This window comes from Thalassophryne amazonica, chromosome 18 (assembly GCF_902500255.1).
Source record: "Thalassophryne amazonica chromosome 18, fThaAma1.1, whole genome shotgun sequence".
Taxonomy (NCBI): domain Eukaryota; kingdom Metazoa; phylum Chordata; class Actinopteri; order Batrachoidiformes; family Batrachoididae; genus Thalassophryne; species Thalassophryne amazonica.
The window spans coordinates 44,072,725-44,095,558 of NC_047120.1; the positions used below are offsets into that span (position 1 = coordinate 44,072,725).

Consider the following 22,834-nt stretch of genomic DNA (forward strand, 5'->3'; position numbering starts at 1 on the left):
TAGTCCAAACTATACCTTTTTGGAATCTTTATGATCAGACAAATAATGTGGCATAGTGTTCAATATGATTGGAGCATTTGTAATTGTAATCCCTGTGTAATTCTTCATTGACCCCTACCTGGCTGCCTATTGAAAAATCAAGTGGATAGTCTGCTTTTTCAAAAGAGTAATGTTTAAGGAGTATTTGTGCCAAATATGGTGTTTGTATCACCATTTGAAAGATTGTTTCAGTTATCTGCTGCACTATTTCAGGTGCGCAGAGATGATAATCCCTCTTTGCCTTCACTCTCATGGGTTAAACTGAACTCGGTGATCTCCAGACATCAGGCTTGTTTTTTGCAGCTTCAACAGTGTTCTGCAGAAGTAACTCCTCCTTATTCCCAACTGACAGGAAAATTTACTCTGTGCCAGGAGCGGGGCATTTTTTTATTGTACTTGTACCCTTCTGTGGGCCTCACATGACCCCCCAAGCAAGCTGCTGTGTACAGGACCATTTCAAACCTGTCGCGGCTCGTCTTTAGTCTTCTCGGGATGTCTTCTTTTAGATAACACAAACTAATTGCAAGTGATATGCTAGAAAAAGGACACAACACTTTAGAATAATTCAGCCTTAAGCAAGATAAAATGCACAGAGTTTTTAAGTTTATTTAAGCCTTCGACACAGAGCTTAGACAAACTGAGTCCTCTAGAGAGACTGAATATGACAACCGCGCTCGTCTATTTATTGGAGACCCGCGGGCATCGCTCCTCCTTCGACTTTTTTATTTATTTCATTCCCAAGACATGGTTTTCTATTGGAAGCGTCCTCTAGTGAACCCTAAGCAGGTGTTAGCCCATTATTTCAATGTGACAAACGCCCCCATTAAAACATGAAGGATTTACAACTGACTTTTTTTAAAAGACCTTCAGCCACAGGTGCAGCTGGCCTGAGGCCCCCCCCGCACGTGGCCTCAGCCACACGTGCAGCTGGCCTGAGGCCCCTGCACGTGGCCTGCGGGAAAGCACCTAAAAGGCCTTGGAAAGCCCCTGACAGACTGAATGACTAATAGAGCCCTTTTTTTGGGTTGAACACCTGCTAGTTCAACCAGAGGACATACAGTTCGGATCAGGACACTTGATAGTTCATCACAGTTCAAATATGGACCTAAAAATTCTTCTACAGTCCCTCCTCTGGGACTCGAAAGAGTCCCATTACTTCAACTATACTCTTGGGTTGTTTACTGACAAGACATCTTCATTTGTGCATTGCAATAATAAAAAAGAAAAACACATCACTCGACTTACTGATAACTCTGGTGCGGATATGAATATCAGTGATACTTCACACGGTAAATATATTGCAGTGCAGGTGAACCTACATACTAAGGCACAAGGTGAGCAATTAGCTGGATTATATCAACGCAAGGTGACATTCAAACATTGAGTTTTGGTGTAATTCAAGGCACTTAAAATGGCCACATAAAACAAGTTACAGCAACTTCTTAATCATGGCAAAGTAAAGGCTTTACATTGACATTAGTGCAACCAATCATCTTCTGGCATCTATTGACTCACTCAACCAGAGGCTCCAACCCATTATACTTGGTTCTACATATTATTTTGTTAAAGCGTCACACATTTATTATTTAAATGCATCAAATAACCCCTACGTTACCACTATTTAGTCAACCAATCAAGAAACTATTCTAAGGTTAGCGCAGCTATGTCTAGTTAAATGATAAACACAATAAATGGTTTCCCTTCATGTCCGTCCTTAAGTCATTTGCCTTAGTCAATCATATAATGGTTTTCATTATAGGCCATTTCTCAACATTCTCCACTTTGTTTTTCTTCTTTTTCAGCTTGTTTTCTAATGCCCTTTTTGGCCAGACGCCAAATTTAGGCGATGCATGTCTCTTGAGGCATGCTATAATTTAAGAAAAAGGGGTCCCTATGGTGCATCTTTACTACTAAATCTACAAACACGCCGTGTAAGGGTCCCCTTTTTATAACTTTGCAATGTGATATCTATGTGTATGCATTTAGCTTTATCTGTGTTACGCAGATGATGGTAAGGACAGACATTTACCCAACCTTCGTTACTAACATATATCCTTCTTTGTTTTTATTTACACTCAGATTTCTGAAACCAGTCCGCAATTCAAACTCAAGAACCAAGATCATAGTCCGTGTTCAGTGCCATTACGTCAGTCCGCGCTCCTCAGCATTTACTCAGCATCTGAAGTTTTGGGAGAAGTTGGGGAACATGGGGAGGTTGGCCTTTCAGGGGTAGTGGGGGAAGGATCAGGAATTCTGGCTTTCAGACAGTCGTGCAGTTCTCTGATGGATCTTTCCAGCTCCTTGTGCTGCTTGGCCAGGTTGTACAGGGCCCCCAGAGAATTCTTGCCCACATTCAGGGTGGTGGTGGCCAGTCCTAGCTGCTCCCTTTCCATATGCTCCATCATGCTGGCTAGCATGTCCATACTAGACTGAAGACCACACAGTTGAGTATGGAGGCCCTCCTGAGCACAAGAAATGTTGGCATTGTCATGGTGTATCCTGAACAGGTATGCAGCTGTCTGACTTAGTTGTGGCATGATTTCCTCAAATAGCTCATGGGGAATGTGATTTGTGAGGGGCAGGAGCTGCTCCAAGGTTTTTGGAACAGACTCTTGTGGAAGACGAAGCTCTCGAACCAAGATTGCCATGTCCAGTGGGGTGACCATGACCAGATTAAGGTTGTGCAGTCCAGGGGACAGGAAGTACAAGGGGGAAGGCATTTCGTGTGTGGGGGGAGTATTGTTGATGTCGCACAGGCAAGTGGTTGGGACACTCTGGGCATTTAGCAGCCTGTACAAAGCTCCCCTCTGTCCTGGTGGGTGAGTTCGACTAAGGTCCACCCCTGCTGATCCTCCTCCAGAGGCACTGGGCTGATCAGAATATCTCTCCTACCTTGGGGGTGGAAAGCTGGGGACAGGTCCTAGCAGTGAATTGGGTCTAGGATGCACTCGGGCAGTTGCTGCATATGGCCGACCTTGGCTGCCTCCCTTGGAGGGTATCGTTGCCACTGGCACATGTGACTGTCTCCATGGCATCTGCGGAAGGGGTGTGTTCCTGAGTCCAAAGGGTCCTTCAGGTGATGGTGGAGTCCTCGGGCCGACTCTTGCTGCAGGCAGATTCTGTGAAGCCGTCATCGCCAGGTGCTGGAACGATGAAGATCCTTCTGTTGCCAACTGGTTTAGCTGCTGGATGGAAGGCGGCTGTGGCGACCAATCATGTCTCGACCATCCCTCCTGTATATCCTCTTCTCCAAACAGTTCTGAGAGTCCAATCAGACTTGATAGAGGCAGATCAGGCATAGGTCCCTGATCAGGGGAGTCTGGTCTCTCAGCCATACTCCTGTGTCCTAGTAATATACATATACGTTCATTATTACAGCTCCATGTCATTCTTTCAGATATTGTCTATCCTATCCCTCATTTTTGTGGGTGCATGTGTGTGAATGTAAATGTGCGTGCATGTCTTCTTCCTCGTCTACAATATCACCAAGCACGGTCCATCCCAGTCCTCCCTATCTGGGGTATACGCCACAATATTAGGGAGCTGGGGGCTGTCGGGGAGGATAATTGGTATTTCATCCATTTCCATATATTCTGGTTCTCTGTCTGTTTCGTTTGTGCTTTCTTCTAGGGCTCGGATGGCTAACAGTGGGAGCTGTCCTACTGTGGATGAAATCAATTTATTGACCAGAAATTTTATCAAGGGAATACCACAACATATTACCAGCAAGACCGCCACCCCTGTTAGTGCCAAGATTACACCTATCTGGTATAACCAGTCTTTCCATGATATCCACCCTCTCCTTAGAGTCCCAAACAGTGAAAATAGTGGGCCAATATTCATTCCATTCCCTACAATGTATCCAGAATCGTCAGTTTCATTTCTCCCTCCTATGGAGTTACTTAACAGTTCCTGTTGCATCTCCTCAAGTGTGATTAAGAGCTCTGTCAAATTTCCGTCTTCCCCTGTACGCATGGGAATAGCTGTGCAACATTCGGTGGCTTTGATCATAATACAAACTCCTTGTTCATCAGCCATCATCATCTCGATAGCTAATCTATTTTGCATTGTCATTAGCGAGGTGGCGTGCAGTTGTTCGGTTAAGGCTCCTACTGCTGCCAATGTCCAGTTCAGGTATCTTTGCTGATTATACCACAAGTAATTAATCCACTGCACCTCCTGGAACCTAGAACGGATTTTTGGAGTAACCCCGAACAGAGCCAATGCCCATCCCCATTTATCCGCATCTTCATCTGCTTTAACTCTGCTACTGTCTATGGCTTCTAACTGTCGGGGTATCCCTTCTGGTATCCCGTTTCTTACTGTGATGTTGTAGTCTGTTTTAAACGTCATTATTCCTCTTTTCTTACGAAGTTTCTGTGGCATGGGTTGTATTGAATTCGGCATTTCAATTACTGTTATTGCTCCTGTGAGCATCACAGGAGCACAAAGGCCTTTCCAATTCGGGGACAGCGATGACAGGAGTTTCCTTTTTTGTCCGCATATCCAAAAGATGTCAGCTAAGGGTACCGTTCCCTTAGCTAAATTTGGAGTAGATACCCATGAAGCATGGGTGAGATTCAGTCCAATTACAGACCCCCCTGTGGCCGGTACTATTTGTTCACACTGTATGCCTGCTGCTGGCAGGGTGTGACAGACGGTAATGTTCCATGCTGTTTTGGCCGGTTTGTATTCTTGCTGCTTTTGCATACACTGTATGTGGTGTTTTGGCTGGGTCGTCCCTACCTGCCAATCGCTTATGTATTGTGCTACTAAGCCTTTAGCTATACAGAATGGGTGTATCATCCCTTTCTCTATTTTAATCATAGGTGGAACGGTTCCTTCTGTACTTAGGGGCACTGGACAAAGTTTACTGTCGGCAGCATATTTTTCATCACCTACTGCCATTTTCATAACACATTGTGTATAGCATTCTGCTTGGTCTGAGTTATGTTGGGGACTCCTATAACAGTTGTTGATATCAGGTAGGGGTTTAGCCTGAGGTATCACACCTTTCCGGTGACAGGCTATGCAAGGCTTTTCACTGATCTGCCTAGCCGAAAATTTCAACCATGGGTAAAATAAATTGGTCTTCAACCCTTGTGTGTGGGCTAGGTCTGTACTGGGATCCCATCTCCCTAAGTGACTGCTTGTTTCTAGGCTTCTAATTGTCCTCTTTTTCCTTGGTTTGATTTTTACCCATTTTGTGGCTTCATGTACTGTAACAGTTACGTCTTGCTTGGTTTCCCTGCATCCTCTTTTATCACAAATTACCTCTATGTTGAGTGTTCCCTCCTCTTCACATTTGATGCTAATGGCTTCGCCTAATATGTAATCCCCCAGCTTTCCCTGTATTCCTATGTTCTTGTAGGCTTTTGATTTAATGTATACCAAATTATATGTTTTTCCTGTGTTTAGAATGCCTTGTTTAGCTGCTATTGCGGCCATGGCCACGGCACAGTCCGTTGTATGTTTTGGATGTCTATTTTCTCCCATACTGACCACCAGTAGTATTGTCAATCCCTTGAATAATTCCTTAATCATTGCTCTGATGACTGTTGAGATGTGCTACTAGATGTGCTACTAAGTGAGCCGTCACTAGATGAGCTGTCACTAGGGATGTGTGGTGTATCTGTGCTTTGTCTGGGTTGTACTTCCTGCGGTTCTTCTGTTGGTAAATCTACTGAGTTGCTGTCTGAGTCTGATGTCTCCTGTGGCCTGTCTGTCGGTCTGTATTTCTGTCTGTCTGTTGGCCTGCGTCTCCAGTTGTTTCTGAGTCTGCATCTGAGGCTGTCGCTGCTCTATCTGGCAGGGATCCACTACTCTCTGAAGCTGTGCGTCGTCTTTGTTCAATCAGTCTCTGTGAGCGCCTTGGCCAGTGTTCGCCTGGCTGCAGGGAGGCGTGGCCGTCCCTCGGTGCTGCTGTAGGGTCTCTGGCTTCTCCTGCTTCCCCCCTTGGCCCGGCGGCTCTGCCAAGACGAGCTTGCCGAGGCCGCAGGGGCGCTGGGCCACCAACCCTACAGCAGTGGTTTAAATGAAACCAAGTGTCCTTACCGTCTACTTTGACTGCTGTACGTGAGGCAAGAATAACTTTAAAAGGACCTTCTCGGCGGGGCCTGTCCCACTTCTTTTTGAACACTTTGACGTAAACCAGATCACCAGGCTGGATGCTCTGATTTTCGAGTGGAATCTCTGCTTCTCTGTCTTCTGTAGCACCTTTGACCTGCAAAAAGATAGTTTTGTGTATTTGGGTTAACTGTCTCAGATAATTATGCCATTCGTCTTGTAGCTGCTCCAGCGATGGTCCTTCGTAGGGTCCTCTCAGGTATGGAATAGGCATCGGCCCGCCTGTAAGAGCTTCAAATGGTGTCAAATGGGTTAGTCGGTTAGTTTGTGAGCGCATTGACAATAAAGCAAGCGGCAACGCATCCAGCCAGGTTAGTTTGCCATTGCTGTCTGCTATGATTTTTTCTAGTTTGTTCTTTAAAATGCCATTAGCCCGTTCCACCGCCCCATTTGATTGGGGGTGATAAACACACCCAAACTTCTGTTTGATACCCAATTGTTTGAATGTTTCTTGTGTAACCTTGGCTACAAAAGCCCTACCGTTGTCAGATGAGATAGTATCTGGAATGCCAAATCTTGGAAAGACGTCTCGGCACAAGAATTTGGCTACCGTTTATGGTCTTGATTTGCAGAGGCTACTGCCTCAATCCATCGGCTGAATCTGCATATCACTACCAAAACATATCTCATTCGTTTAACTCGATTTTCAGCTCCCATGTCTATGAAATCCATCATAAGATGTCTGAATGGCCCATCAGGGACCGGAATGTGGGCTAAAGGGGCTGTGAATGATTTCCGGACATTGTACTGTGCACATACCTCACACTCATTCAACAAACGGTCCACTGTTGCTGCCATATATGGTGACCACCAGACAGCTTTTAGTTTGTTCATAATTTGGACTCGCGAACAATGATCGGGTCCGTGGGCCCAAATGATTGCATGTCGTAATAAATTGGTGGGTAACACAAAATGTCCATGACTACTGCGCCACAGCTTGTCCGCTGGCCCCTGACTGCGTGTCTCAATAGCGCCTCGTTTAACCCACATTCGTTTTTCTTCTCCACTGGCCCTACTTTGAGCCACTATCAGTGCGTCAAGTGAAACCAGTGGGGCACAATCTTGGATGGTTAGCAGGGGAAACATATTTTCTCCTTGTGCTCCTTTGCGCGCTGCGTCATCTGCTAGGTTGTTACCTTGAGCTATGATGTTATTATTCTTTTGATGACCTGCACATTTAATGATGGCTACCTCAGACGGTAATTGGAGAGCTTGTAACAGTTGGGAAATCGCTTCTCCATGAGTGACAGGGGTGCCATCTGCTCTCAGGAATCCCCTTTGTTTCCAAATGTTTGCATGTACATGACATACGCCATAAGCGTAGGCTGAGTCTGTGTAGATATTAACACGTTGATCTTTAGCTATCTGGCAAGCCATAGTTAAGACTTTGATTTCTGCCAGTTGGGCTGAACAAGGCTGATCAATTCCTTGGGACTCCAGTAATTCAAAGGTCTCGCCATCCGTGTTTAGTTTAACAATCCCCATACCCGCATGCAATCCCGCGACATCCCGAAAGCATGAGCCATCCACGAACAGGGTTAGATCTGCATCTATGGCGTGATTATACAAATGTTCTCTGGCTCTCAAAAATTTCTCTGTCTCTGCCACACAGTTATGTGGAGTACCATCTAACGGTGTGGTCAATTTGGTGGCGGGATTCACCGTGTGACAACGTTGTATTGTTATTTCTGGAGCGGACAACACAACTTCATATCCAGTGCGTCTAGCTTGTGTTAAGACAAAACGTTGACTGGTTAGCAGGGCATGTAACTGATGCGACGTGTACAACGTTACTGCATGTCCCATGATTATGGATGATGCTTTTTGAAATGCAAAGGCAGCTGCTGCTAGACCCTGATAGCATGGTGGCAATCCTGTTTCAATGTTGTCAAGCTTTGTACTATAATAGGCCAATGGTTGTTTTCCTTCATTTGTTTCCTGCATTAGTACAGCACAAGCATAACCAGCTTTTTCAGTAACATACAAATGGAAAGGTTTCCCATAATCTGGGTTACCTAACGCGGGAGCAGATTGCATGTCTGTTTTTAGGGCCTCAAAAGCTCCCGTTGCCTCATCTGTCCAGACGAGGAGAGCTGCATTGCTTGTTTGCCCCACTGCTCTAATCATGGCACGCAAAGGTGCAGTTTTTATAGCATAATCACAAATCCACGGCCGACTGTACCCTGCCATCCCAAGGAATGAAAGCATCTGTCCCACTGTTTGGGGTTTGGGAGCCTTGATTATAGCCTCCACTTGGCTTGGGGCTATACATCGCGTGGTCCCACACAACTGTCTTCCCAAGTATTCTACTTGTTGTTTGCAGAACTGCAATTTGTCCTTACTTACTTTATGACCTCCATCTGCCAATGCATGCAGTACAATTAATGAATCTTTTTCACACTGTTCTTGAGTCTCTGATGCAATAAGGAGATCATCCATATATTGCACCAATGTACTGGGTATGTCAAGGTGTTGTAAATCTTCAGCCAGGACTTTGTTAAAGATGGCTGGGGACAGGTTCAGTCCCTGAGGTAGCCGTGTATACGTTAGCTGTTGTCCCAGAAATGTGAATGCAAACAAATGTTGTGAGTCTGGGTGCACAGGCACACTGAAATAGGCTGAACACAGATCTATTACTGTGTACCATTTTGCTCCAGCAGGGATGCTTGATAGTATAGTATGCGGATCAGGTACTATAGGTGCATCCATTTCTATTATTGCATTGATAGGACGCAGATCATGTACCAGCCGATACTCTTTGGTATTGTTTTTAGGGATAGGATAGATAGGAGTATTGCATGGACTTGCAGTTTTTATTAGAACTCCAGCTGCCATTAGTCCCTTAATTACTGGTTTTATGCCTTCAATAGCCTGAGGTTTTAATGGATACTGCCTTTGGTGAGGCAGTTTTGCTCCCGGTTTTACTTTTATTTTTACTGGTAAGGCTGTTTTTACTAGTCCTACATCCGTTTTGCTTTTGGACCACACCACTGGTGGTATTTGCTCTAACAATTTCTCTTGTTGGGCCGATAACACCATCTGTCCCTCTGGTCTAGGATTGAGCTCCACTTTTTGAGCTATAGCCTCATCATTTACTTTTAAATTAATTCGTACAAACTGCTGGTCTTTTGACAGATGTACTTGTGGACTTTCCATGTTTTGCCATTCTTCAACTTCTGAGGCTGTCTTTACCATTGGACCTAGGTCATGGGATTCGTACTTTTCTGAGACTAAAAGGGTCACATGAGGCGTGGCATTCGGCACTTGATACCATTGTTGTTCAGCTGAAGTTAGCTTGACAGAAGCTGCGGCCCCTTGGGGACCTAAATAAATTTCTGTGGTGGTTATGTGAAACAGCCGTTGATTCATCAATGCATCCCAGCAGCATGCATAGTCAGTTTGTTCTTGTTTGGCATCGAACATCAGGGTGACATGTAAAGGTAAACTAGGTGTACATACTGCTTCATAGTGTTGTTCTGCCCAAGGCTTCCATTTTTCCCATTCCAGTTGAAGATTTGAATTTTCTGGTTGTAACTTCAGCCAGTATACCATGGGTTGCACAGGTCGGACCTTGTTTTCCATGTCCATAAGCACCATAATGTTGGCGAGTGCTTCGTCAGGAAAGTGTATTTGCAGTCCTTGATGGGTACACACTATCTGGGTTTGTAGCTTACATAAAATGTCTCTTCCCAGCAAATTCACAGGTGTATTTTGTGAGTATAACAGGGGTGCTTCAATTGTTTTTCCTGCAATCGTTACAGGAAGTGGGCGTGTAAAAGGTATTATTTGAGTTTTCCCAGAGAAGCCGATGGTCTTAATTACAGACCCAGAGAGGGGGAGATGAGCGCCCATTTTCCCTATGCAAGAGTATGTTGCCCCTGTATCCACCATGAAAGGGAAATCTCTGTTTTGTATATTAACAGTGACGGTTGGCTCTTCCTTAGGTATCATCGAAATAGCCAATGCCACCGTTTCCCCCTCTGTCTTCTCTAGGCCTCCCTATTGCCAATAGGCAGAGGGTCCAACCCAAGGTCGGGCCGGACAATTTCTCATTCGATGTCCAGGTTGTCCACAGCTCCAACACTCATTAGAGGGTTGATCCCCTATTGGGGGTGTTGGTCCCATAGGCGGTCCCGCTTGACTGTTCCTGGGAGCTGAGTTTTGGAATCTGCTTCCAAATGAAGGTTGGCGAGATCCTCTTCGCCACCCTCCTCTTTGACCTTGAAAGTTCCGTGACTCTCCTCTCCACCCATGACTGTAGGTGGGTCCATTTCCGGGTGTGCCAGTGCTATGGTAGTGATAGTGATGCTCCACTGGTGCTGAGACTTCTCCTGTAGGAGTGCTTCCTGCTGCTCCTTGGGGGCTCTGTGTGGCTGTTACCACAGGTGCCTGTATGGTGGCAGCAGTGTTTGCCGTAGGGCCTGTGCTTGCCGACTCAGAAGGAACAGGGGTCATCATTGGTGCCTGGGTCTTTGTTTTTTCTTTCTTGACTTTGGTTAGCTCTCCCAACTGCATCTGCACCAATTTTTTCGTCAGGGATTTTGCTGCATCTTCTTCTTTTTGTTTTTCTTTCTTGTAGATTTCAAGATGGTGACAAATATGCTCAGAGTATAAAGCCCAATTCATTTTTGATAGTCCCACGACTCCATCTAGGGCTTTCTGAACCTCATCTGGTAGAGCCTTTTTTACAGTTATTTTAAACAGGATTTCAGTTGCTGGAGAATGGTTCCATGTATTTCCTGTTTCCTCCGCCCATCTCTTCTGGAATCGGTGCAGGAACTTCTTTGGGCACTCTTCAGGTGTCCACTCCTCATCATCCAATTTAGAGGGATCCAAGACCTCAGGGTACTTTCTTCTCAGTCCTTCCCACATGGAGTTTCTATAGCGATTAAAGGGGACTTCATCATGTTGATTAGTGCCCATCATTTGTGTTAGTCCAACCTTTCCTGCTAATTCTTCAGTGTCATGTTTTCCCATGACATGCATTAGCAAGGCTTTTATGTCACCTAAAGACAAGGTTACCCCTGCAGTGCCTTCTTCTAAGGCAGTTATCCATCTCCCAGCTCCTTGGGTGATGTCTGGCAGTCTGTTGGCCAGCCCCACCATGTCTGTCCAGCTCCATGGGGTATACACATGATGACCATTTCTAACCACCAATGGGCATATGAGGTCTTCGTCCTCCTCTTCTTCTGTGCGGGCTCCATACTGTCTTCCAGATCGAGTGCGACTGACTGGTTCCAGGCAGTCCATCCAGTCGGTTATATTCTGTTCTAAAGCCGCTATGTCTTTGGCTACACATTGTTGTCTTTGCCTGAGTCGGGCCTCTTTTGCACTCTCAATGATGATCTCACCAGAAATTTTTCGGGTGGGTGGCTCTATAATGTGATTCCCTTGATTGGGCGTCGATTGTTGTAATATTCTTCTTTCCTCGGCGTCCCTATGTCTTTGTATTCTTTCCTTCGCTAGCCGAAGTTGCTCAGCTAGTTCTTCATTATCTCTTCTGGCCAGATCCAGTGTGTCACAGAAGCTCTTGTGCCACTCTTCGGAGCCTCTATAGCCTGTGAAGGTCCAGTCGGCTGACTTATGGTGGGAGGGGACGGTTTTCAGTGGACCTCGATGTGCAGGCGGAGCCTTCAGGTCTCTCTCTTTATCCTCGTCTGCCTCCGTGTCACTGTTATTTGTGGCCCCCCCTGCTGGTCGTGGTGAGCGACCACTTACTTTCGGACTTGGAGACCTTGTATGATCCATTTGACAGACTGAGGACCTGTCTCCTTGTGGCTCTCGAGCTTTTAGTGTCAGTGTGAATTTGCCCTCCACATCCATGCCTTGGTCCTCTTCACGAGTTCCTAATACAAATTGTCCAGCTGTCTTTCCCATATCATGACGTTTATATGGGGGTGGCTCTGCTTCCCAGCTCGGTGCACTGGCTTTAGTCTCTTTGGATCTTTCCTCCGTCATTTTTTCTCTTTTCTGCTGTAGCCTCTGTGCTTCCTGCTTGAACAAGGCCAAAACTTCTTTTTCTTCAGTGCGTTTTTTGTTGTTATTTATGTTCTTCTGCTGATCTTTAATTTCTTTTTTCTGTATTTCTACCGCAACTGCTTCACACATCACCGGATCAAATGATCCCTCCAAAGGCCATTGCCTGCCCCCATGTGACCTTTTGTGCCACTTTCTCATACATTGGTTGGCCTTAGTGCGTTTTCCTGGATATTTTCTTAGTACTAAGTCTAGCGGGGTACTTTCCCGACCTTGACCTTGAGAGTTACCCATGTAACCCTGACAAACGCTATGTGAGGTGTTTCTATGGTGTTCTGGTAGTCCCTCAGGGGCTGTCCTGATCCAGACCAATAACTTGCTGGCTGTAACACCTGTTTTGTATTTTAAACCCTTAAAAGGATTAAATTTCCAACTGTTATGCCCGTCTTCTTTTTCTTTAACTAAATACGAAAATTTACCTGTTTCCCACCGAACCTTCCTTGGGACCACAGTCAGAGTCAACCTAGGAAACAGTTCTTCACCTGGATCGGCTGGCAGTGTTATTAAATGATTTAATGGTATGCTAAGTTCTTTATTAGGATCAGCACAAAGCAGCTCCAGCCACGGGGTTAAACCCTGATGCCACAGACGTCTTATCAGCAGCTCCCAATTAATTAGAGGGAATTGTTCTTTCTTTTGCTTCAGATTGATTACCTTAGTAATCTGCCATAATTTCTGATTGATCTCTTGTTCGTCCTGCCAATGTTCTGCTCCTACCCTGTCAAAATAGGTCCTTTCCAGCCAAAAATGTGTCCTGATTCCCTGGGTTTCGATGTCTCCGTCAGTCAAGTAATGTTCTGGGAGTATTATTTCATCATCACTTAAGTCTCCCATCAAAGACTGTCCCAAGCATTGATCAGTCTGTCAGCTTTTTCACTATAATCTAAGCTTTAACTCTTTTGATTTATAACCAACTTTATTTATTTAATCCTCTTACAACCCTAACACTTCCTAATGTCTTTGCTCCCGACTTTCTATTTTCCTTCTAATTTTTTAACTTTCTGCTTCTCGTCTTTTTCTGCTATGTTTGTTTATTAGTTTTCTCTCTTTGAAATAATATCTACCTTTTCTGTATTTACATAGCACTCTTCTCCTGTCTTTTTCTTCACTGTCTCTGTTTCACACTTTCCTCTCTGCCTGTCATGCACCTCCCAAGTCCTCCTGTTGGGTCTAAATACCTCCCCCTCGTACTCTTTCACATTAATCTTGTATGTCAGCCAGCTTGCAAGCCCTCACAGCTTTGCTTGCACCTCCCCGCTTACTCTCCACTCTCCCACACACAATTTTCAAAAGCTTTATACACAAAAATTATTAAAAACAACTTTCTATATATCTCTATCTAGACTTCTGCCACTTTTCACTCCGCGGCTTTAAACAACCTTTTTATTCACTTAACACCATTGTGTTCTGTTTAAGCATGTATCTCTACTTCACGTTAGACAGCTTCTCCGGCGCTGTCAGCAACTTCATATACTCAACAAAAATATAAACGCAACACTTTTGGTTTTGCTCCCATTTTGTATGAGATGAACTCAAAGATCTAAAACTTTTTCCACATACACAATATCACCATTTCCCTCAAATATTGTTCACAAACCAGTCTAAATCTGTGATAGTGAGCACTTCTCCTTTGCTGAGATAATCCATCCCACCTCACAGGTGTGAAATACCAAGATGCTGATTAGACACCATGATTAGTGCACAGGTGTGCCTTAGACTGTCCACAATAAAAGGCCACTCTGAAAGGTGCAGTTTTATCACACAGCACAATGCCACAGATGTCGCAAGATTTGAGGGAGCGTGCAATTGGCATGCTGACAGCAGGAATGTCAACCAGAGCTGTTGCTCATGTATTGAATGTTCATTTCTCTACCATAAGCCGTCTCCAAAGGCGTTTCAGAGAATTTGGCAGTACATCCAACCAGCCTCACAACCGCAGACCGCGTGTAACCACACCAGCCCAGGACCTCCACATCCAGCATGTTCACCTCCAAGATCATCTAAGACCAGCCCCTCGGACAGCTGCTGACACAATCGGTTTGCATAACCAAAGAATTTCTGCACAAATTGTCAGAAACCATCTGGAAGCTCATCTGCATGCTCATCGTCCTCATCGGGGTCTCGACCTGACTCCAGTTCGTCGTCGTAACCAACTTGAGTGGGCAAATGCTCGCATTCGCTGGCGTTTGGCACGTTGGAGAGGTGTTCTCTTCACGGATGAATCCCGGTTCACACTGTCCAGGGCAGATGGCAGACAGCGTGTGTGGCGTCATGTGGGTGAGCGGTTTTCTGATGTCAATGTTGTGGATCGAGTGGCCCATGGTGGTGGTGGGGTTATGGTATGGGCAGGCGTCTGTTATGGACGAAGAACACAGGTGCATTTTATTGATGGCATTTTGAATGCACAGAGATACGGTGACAAGATCCTGAGGCCCATTGTTGTGCCATACATCCAAGAACATCACCTCATGTTGCAGCAGGATAATGCACGGCCCCATGTTGCAAGGATCTGTACACAATTCTTGGAAGCTGAAAATGTCCCAGTTCTTGCATGGCCGGCATACTCACCGGACATGTCACCCATTGAGCATGTTTGGGATGCTCTGGACCGGTGTATACGACAGCGTGTACCAGTTCCTGCCAATATCCAGCAACTTCGCACAGCCATTGAAGAGGAGTGGACCAACATTCCACAGGCCACAATTGACAACCTGATCAACTCTATGCGAAGGAGATGTGTTGCACTGCATGAGGCAAATGGTGGTCACACCAGATACTGACCCCCCCCCCCCCCCAATTAAACAAAACTGCACCTTTCAGAGTGGCCTTTTATTGTGGACAGTCTAAGGCACACCTGTGCACTAATAATGGTGTCTAATCAGCATCTTGGTATGGCACACCTGTGAGGTGGGATGGATTATCTCAGCAAAGGAGAAGTGCTCACTATCACAGATTTAGACTGGTTTGTGAACAATATTTGAGGGAAATGGTGATATTGTGTATGTGCAAAAAGTTTTAGATCTTTGAGTTCATCTCATACAAAATGGGAGCAAAACCAAAAGTGTTGCGTTTATATTTTTGTTGAGTGTATATTACTTTTTTACAAGCCCTCTTTGAGCGTACAATATTTCATTTACTTCTATGCCTTACCGCGCCTCGCGTGCGTATCCTGTGCTTAATATATTATTTTTCACCAGCTCCTTTCTGAGCATACAATATTTCATTTATTTCTACGCCTTACCGCGCCTCGCATGCGTATCCTGTGCCTTTCTGCACTTTCTTCTACCTTTTTTTTTTTTCACTTACTGAGCTCCTCGTGAGCTTAATGTGCCTTTGCACTGAAAATACTCTCTTTTTCTTTTCTTATAAAAAACTCATATTACTGTGTACTTAATTACTTATTCTTCTCCCACGCCCCACAAGCGTGTATCTGGTGCCTTACTGCACTATTTTCTGCTTCATTAATTCTCATGTATTCTGCACTAACTCTTCATTCATTTTATTTTTTTTTTTTATAGTTTTTCTCTCTTCTTAAAAAATGACGTCCTTTATTGAGCTCTTTTACTTACTGTCAGCTGTGCTACTTTGCACTTTTAAATCTCTTTATCACGTACGATATTTCTACTGCGCCCCCTCAGGCGCTTATCTTGTGCTTCCTCTGCACGTATTCTCTGTTAAACTCTTTTTCTCACTTATTTCACTTCAGTCTCTGTTAAACTCTTTAAATAACCTTGTATTACCTTGTATCTATTTGTCAGTATACTCCCCTAAATTAACCCCTACAGCGCATGCTATCAGCCGGCACGTTAGTAACAAATTTCAACACCAATTATTCCCCAAGCATCCAGGTTAATTCTCCACGCATTCTTTTCCGCACCAGAGTTCATGAACATTCCTGACCTTTCACTCACACAGACATTCTTTTTCCCGGGAACACACACACCTTCTGAGCATTTTATCTACAAGGCCTGATAATTTTCAATCTTATCTTTTTTTAGTCTCTTATCAATTTTCTTAGTCCAGGTTCTTTTGGGTAAGAGGCAATTAAAAATATCACCTGTCAACTTGGGCGGAAATCCCGACTCACTCCTCCAGATCGTGCAGAAGTTATAAAAGGTTTCTGCTTACCTTTTAGTCGTGATCACTGTTATTACGGTCTGGAGGGATGAGCTGGACTGCCCCAGGCTGCCGGAATGCCCCTGGACCCTCCTGGCTGGCTCGCCAAGTTCTGTCGCGGCTCGTCTTTAGTCTTCTCGGGATGTCTTCTTTTAGATAACACAAACTAATTGCAAGTGATATGCTAGAAAAGGACACAACACTTTAGAATAATTCAGCCTTAAGCAAGATAAAATGCACAGAGTTTTTAAGTTTATTTAAGCCTTCAACACAGAGCTTAGACAAACTGAGTCCTCTAGAGAGACTGAATATGACAACCGCGCTCGTCTATTTATTGGAGACCCGCGGGCATCGCTCCTCCTTCGACTTTTTTATTTATTTCATTCCCAAGACATGGTTTTCTATTGGAAGCGTCCTCTAGTGAACCCTAAGCAGGTGTTAGCCCATTATTTCAATGGTCTGAGGCCCCCCCCCGCACGTGGCCTCAGCCACACGTGCAGCTGGCCTGAGGCCCCTGCACGTGGCCTGCGGGAAAGCACCTAAAAGGCCTTGGAAAGCCCCTGACAGACTGAATGACTAATAGAGCCCTTTTTTTGGGTTGAACACCTGCTAGTTCAACCAGAGGACATACAGTTCGGATCAGGACACTTGATAGTTCATCACAGTTCAAATATGGACCTAAAAATTCTTCTACAAACCTTTGCTTTAAAACCTGATAAATTAGTCCAACTGAAAACTTTTGAGGCAGCTGGTTATCACAGAATGTTTAAGTTTAGTGAACTCAAAGGATTTACCCATCAAATGATATTTGATGAAAAATATACACTGTTCTTTTTGTGTCCTGCTCCACCAGCTGACACACACTTACTGATTTCAGATGGTCCGTACATTGAAATCAAACAGAAAACACAAAACAGCATGGGTTTGTTGCAGTTATGAAATTGGTATAGTTTGTTGTTCTAAGAGTAGAAAGTAGGTAATCAGTCCCTGATTACTTCTGTATGTCAAAATGTCCTTGATAAAGACAAGAAAGCCCATTGGGCTCCAGTCCCAGCAGTATCTGCTTGCAGGACTCTGGTCACATTTATGAATTTCAATTCAGTTACAACTTTATTATGGACTCTAAGTCCAGATTTAAAAAAGCAAGTCAACACACATAATGAATAGCAAAACACCTACATACGCACATTAAGGCCTTCAGCGCCTCCACAGCTGTCAATCAAAACTGTGCAGTGCTAAATGTTATGTTTGACAACTGCAAAATGATGTTTTTAGTCTTTATGCCAAAATATAAATTACCCATCATTTGTCAATTCTTCATTTATATGGTGTCCAAGATATCTAATCTCATCACGGACACCAAAGACCACAAGATCACTAAAGGTTCACTAAAGTATTGGCATTCATGCTAATCACTAAATTAGTTAACGGGTTACTATGAATGAGCAGAATATACTAGAAAATATTAAGGTCGACACTGGTCTACTAGGTGGTAGCCTGAAGTTTAGAGCGATGGGCTTGTGACAAGAGGATCCTTGGTTCCCAAACTTGAGTCAGATCCGTAATCCCCACTTTGCCCCTGGTGAGCAGTGTGTGTGTGTGTGTGAGGCATCATTGACTTTATATTAACATAAAGTCATGGTCAAAGAAAAAAAAGCTTTTTATTTTCACTTAACTTAGCGTTTTAAGGCAGCACTTTCACATGTTTTTTGAGTTGGGCAACATGTTCGATTTTATAGTGTGCTGGCTGCTTCAGTAAATGAAGATGCCCCCTCTTGTCATTATTAATCTAAAACGAACTGAATTTGGAACTAAATATGAAGTTACGGATGCTGTACCGGAACATTGTGGTGAAGAAGTGCAGCAGATAACTGAAACAATCCTGCAAATGGTGATATAAGCATCAAATCCAGCACAAATACTCAGACATTGCTCTTTTGAAATAACTGATTAGCCACCTGAATTTTCAATAGGCAGCCAGGTAGGGGTCAATTGAATAATTACACAGGGGTCAAAATTAAAAGATGCTCTAATCATATTGAAAACTATATCACATTATTTGTCTGATCATAACAATTCCAAAAAGGTATAGTTTGGAGTATCTGTGACTAAATGTTATGGGGTAAAAACAGCAAGAATGGTGACAAAGGTAAGTTTCAGTTTGTACAGGGGTCAAAAGTTAAAGTTACCCCAATTGTTGTAAAAAAGTGATGAAAATTATTGGTTTCAGCTAACAGGATGAATAAATGGAACTGTTTTGACAGTGTTGAATGCTTGGTCTCCAAAGTAAAGATCAAACAAGCCCAACGTCCACTGGATTCATGACACGTCACATATGTCAACCCGTAACATGATAATTAAACATGACACATAGTCCAAACTATTCCTTTTTAAAACCCTATTAACTCAACTAATAATTTGAGTCACTTTTTGTTATTATTGGGTTATTTCAAAAGAGTAATGTCTAAGGAGTATTTGTGCCAAATTTGATGCTTGTGTGACCGTAGAACCTTTGTGGCCGCGACTGCGGTGGGACTGAACCCTGGATGGCTCGCACTAAAGACCGTTCCTTTACCAGGTCAGCCAAAGGGGAATTCCCTGTTAGCCAAGCTAGCGGGAACGTCTTTTCAATCAAGACCCGGGACCGTCATCCCGCTACATATCTCCCCACCATTTCTGACTTTGTCCCAAAGTCACAAGTGCATTTTAAGCATGTTCTGTTACTACCCACATCCTGCCAACAATGCCAGTTGTGACCGTAAAACCTTTGTGGCCGGGACGGTGGTGGGATCGAACCATGGATGGCTCACACTAAAGACCGTTCCTCTACCAGGTCAGCCAATGGGGAATTCCCCATTAGTCAAGCTAGTGGGAACGTCTTTTAAATCAGGACCCGGGACCTTCATCCCGCTACACTTGTATCACCATTTGCAGGATTCCGCTCTAAATATTCTCTTATCTGCTGCACTAAAGAAGGTGCTGAGGCAGAAGTTGAGGCAGTTAATTTACATTCCTATCCTCACCCATGGACATGAACTTTGAGTAATGACCAAAAGAATAAGGTCGCGGATACAAGCTGCGGAAATGAGATTCCTCCGTCGGGTATCTTGGCTTACACTCCTGGACAGAGTGAGAAGCTCCACTGTCTGGGATGGACTCTGAGTAGAGCCACTGCTTCTTCGTATCGGAAAGGTAAGGCTCATCTGGTGAGGACGCCCCCAACTAGGAGGAGGCCCCGAGGAAGACCCAAAACATGCTGGAAGTATTATATTTCCCAGTTGGCTTGGGAATGCCTTGGGATCACCCGGGAAGAGTTATAGGACTTGTGTGGTATGCTGCGACCCAGACCTGGATAAGCAGTAAAAAATTAATTAATAAATGAATTATTTAAAAAGTTAACTGGACATAACAAGCTAATTGGACATATAACTAATTTCTCCTTCCTTCATTATCTGACAGCATAGAATGGCTCATCGCGGAATGCCTTTTGTAAAATGTTTCAGGGAAAATGTTGGAATTCAGGAAGATTCATTTGTGGCCATGAACGTGTCTCTGCAGTGTGCTGTGTCTTCCGTCACAGTGGCGCTCACTGTGCCACCACGGCTTCTCCGAGCCAAGAGAGGTTTAATATCTATATGAGGGAGTGATGTAATCAGCTCCTGTGAGATCGTGCAGTAATTCCCTGAGGTCAAAGGTCAGGGGTCAAACTGTGAAAAGCAACACCATTTAGTTTAAACTAACGTGTTGAGTTACGCAAGCGCTCGCTTCTGAAATTTCCTTGACATCAAACGTGTTCTTCATTTTCTTTTCTTTTTTTTTTAATCCCCTCTCATAAACAATGCTTCGTTTAGATTTGCTGAGGAGTTTGTTTAACTGGAAGGTGTGGCGTGTGCTGAGATGAGAGGAACAGTAAAATCTGGAAGTGGCTCCCTCGCTGTGCCGCAGCCGGTGAAATTCACAGATAACCCGGGAACAACTCAGGGCGTAGTGGACAAGAAATCATCAAAAACGGGCCGCTGTGCTCACGGCCGGACCGGCAACGCAAACATCAACACACCATGTGCAGTTTGCAGTGCGATGCACAGCACACGTCAGCAGAAATGTGGGAGAAACCTGCTGTGAAGATTTGATGGTAGACAGACATTCAGGATGAAGCGGAGTTCTTTAACTTTTTAGACGCAGCCCGGCTTACTAGTTTGGAACATATACTCTGGAAAATCATGCATTCCTTAATAATAACTATATATAGGGCTTTGTCAGGAAGCAACACACAAACATGCAATACAGTAATGCACAAAACTCCTAAATTAAAGGGTTGATTAAACAAAAAACTCAAATGGACTCACTTCGTCCCTGTTTGTTTGTTTGTTTGTGAACAGGCTTGAACCCACAATTTTTCATATAATGTTAGGATTTTTTTTTTTTTTTTACAGAAGATTCATATTCTGATAGGCAAGAACTGATTTAATTTTCCAGGTCAAAGGTCAAAGTCAGAAAAAATATTGGAAAAATCCCTATCCTTTAACAATGAACAAAATTTCAAAAAGTCATAACTCTGCCAAAAAGTATCAAAGTTCTTTCATATTTGACAGCGTTAGTGTTATTTAAAGTTTAATCCGGTGTCGCCAACCAAACGGTCCCCGCTAAAAATCGGTCTGCCCTGCCTTCACTGTGCATGTGTCATTTCTGTACGTCATTAGCCGCGGTTCACAGATTATCACCTTGTTTCTGCTTCAAACTGAACTCCAGTCATCATCTATCTCAGCGACAGATATCTGAAGCTTTTGTACAACAATCATTTCCACATAAATTCAGCATTATTTCATAATAAAAGACGGAGGAAGTGATCAGTGTGACGCAGCTACATGAGCTGCTGCTGCTGCTGCTGCGTTCACTGCACCTCCATCATTTCAAAGTGTCAGTAGCGACTCTCAGATTATTGCCTCGTTTCTGCTTAAAACTGACTTTAGAATGATTTAAGAGGTTTTACCTTGTCATCTGATGGTTAATAATCCCATTAATCCATTTGATTGCTTTGAGTGAAGAGACTCTATCTCAGATGTGCTGCTGTGGTCCAAAATGATGCATGCACTGATGCAAAAGGTGGACTGATTTTTTTTTTTTAGGGGCGGACCGTTTGGTCTGCGACACTGGATCTGATCCAGACTACAGACTTTGCAGCCATTTAAATTTAACATTAAAAACCCTGTTTAATGTATATTTTACATTATATCTTAATTAAACATGCCCCGATCACTCTCATTTGTTACAATGAGGTGCAAACTGGCACCACCAAACCAAAATTTGGGGTGTCTAGCTGTTTGTCACCGAGTCTCAAAAGAGCAACTCCTCCTTAAATTTCACACAGTGGTAACACACCATTTGAAGATGTGCATAAAGGAACATGATTCTGCTCTGATGTCATCAAGGGGAAATGAGTGGACATTTTGTCGTATATTGATTTGTTTCTTTCTCTTCTTCCAGTTGTACTGATTGGCCTGCTGCGATACGCCCAAGTGGTCGAGAAGCACCAGAACTGTTTTCTGAACACCGCCGGCCTCTCCACCGGGTGGATCTGTGCAGCCGGACTCATCATGGTGGGAAACTTCCAGGTAATCAATCACCTTCTGATCAGGTCGGATGGTGTAAAAGCATCAGGACTTGAGCGGTGATGGTAACGGCTTGCACGGTTTCACAGCACACATAGAACCAAAACAACAACAGAAAAACTTATTTTTCTTTTCATCACTGACTTTGAATGTTAATATCTCTTTATTTTCCAATTTGATATGTGATAAATATCAGTATTATCAGTGTTTTACACAGTTTTTCTTGGTTGATGAAAGAAATGGAGACTTTTGCTATTCTCTCCAAGAATTCCCTCTTTTTCACAAAATAATATAATTAAATGTATTTATATCGCGCCAAATTACAAGTCATCCCAAGGTGCTTCACACGGATAAGGTCCAACCTTACCAAACCCTCTGGAGCAAGCACGTAGTTAACAGTCCTACATATGTTGGTGCCGGTGTCCCCAACGAGATGATCTACCCATCAAAACGATATCCACCACGCAACTACGCATGTGCAATTCTCTCTACCCTGGACTTTGACACCTCCCCCCGTGTTTATCTACCTCTCTTTACCGCACAACTGCATATGCGCATCTCCCCGTCAAGATGATCTCCCCGTCATCTAACGAAAACATTCTGCTTAAAAGAGAGTGTGTGTGTGTGTGTGTGTACATGCAAGTATTTACTTTTTTAAAATTGAAAAGACACATTACTGTATTTTTATGTCATCACACAACTTATATGTTTTTTCTATTTTTCTTTGGTGGGTGAGTGCAACACGATGGATGAGGTGCGCATGCACAGTTGCGCGCTGGAGCTCATCTCAAGGGGACACGGTCACCTGTTGAGATGAGCTCCACTACAGAAGAAAACCCACGCAAGTTTTGTATTTACATAAAAATACAGTAATAAGTGTTTCACAATTTAAAAAAGTCAAGACTTGC

At 43.9% G+C, this 22,834-nt stretch overlaps 1 protein-coding gene across 3 annotated transcripts in view; it reads left to right on the forward strand.

Annotated features, from left to right (window-relative positions):
• LOC117531387 (transmembrane protein 150A-like) overlaps positions 1–22,834 on the forward strand; it is a 59,005-nt gene that overhangs the window by 16,637 nt on the left and 19,534 nt on the right. For all 3 annotated transcript variants that reach the window (XM_034194478.1, XM_034194477.1, XM_034194476.1), the window contains one exon: positions 21,802–21,929. In XM_034194478.1, coding sequence (XP_034050369.1) covers positions 21,802–21,929 — 128 coding nt within the window. The remainder of the gene's footprint in view (positions 1–21,801; positions 21,930–22,834) is intronic.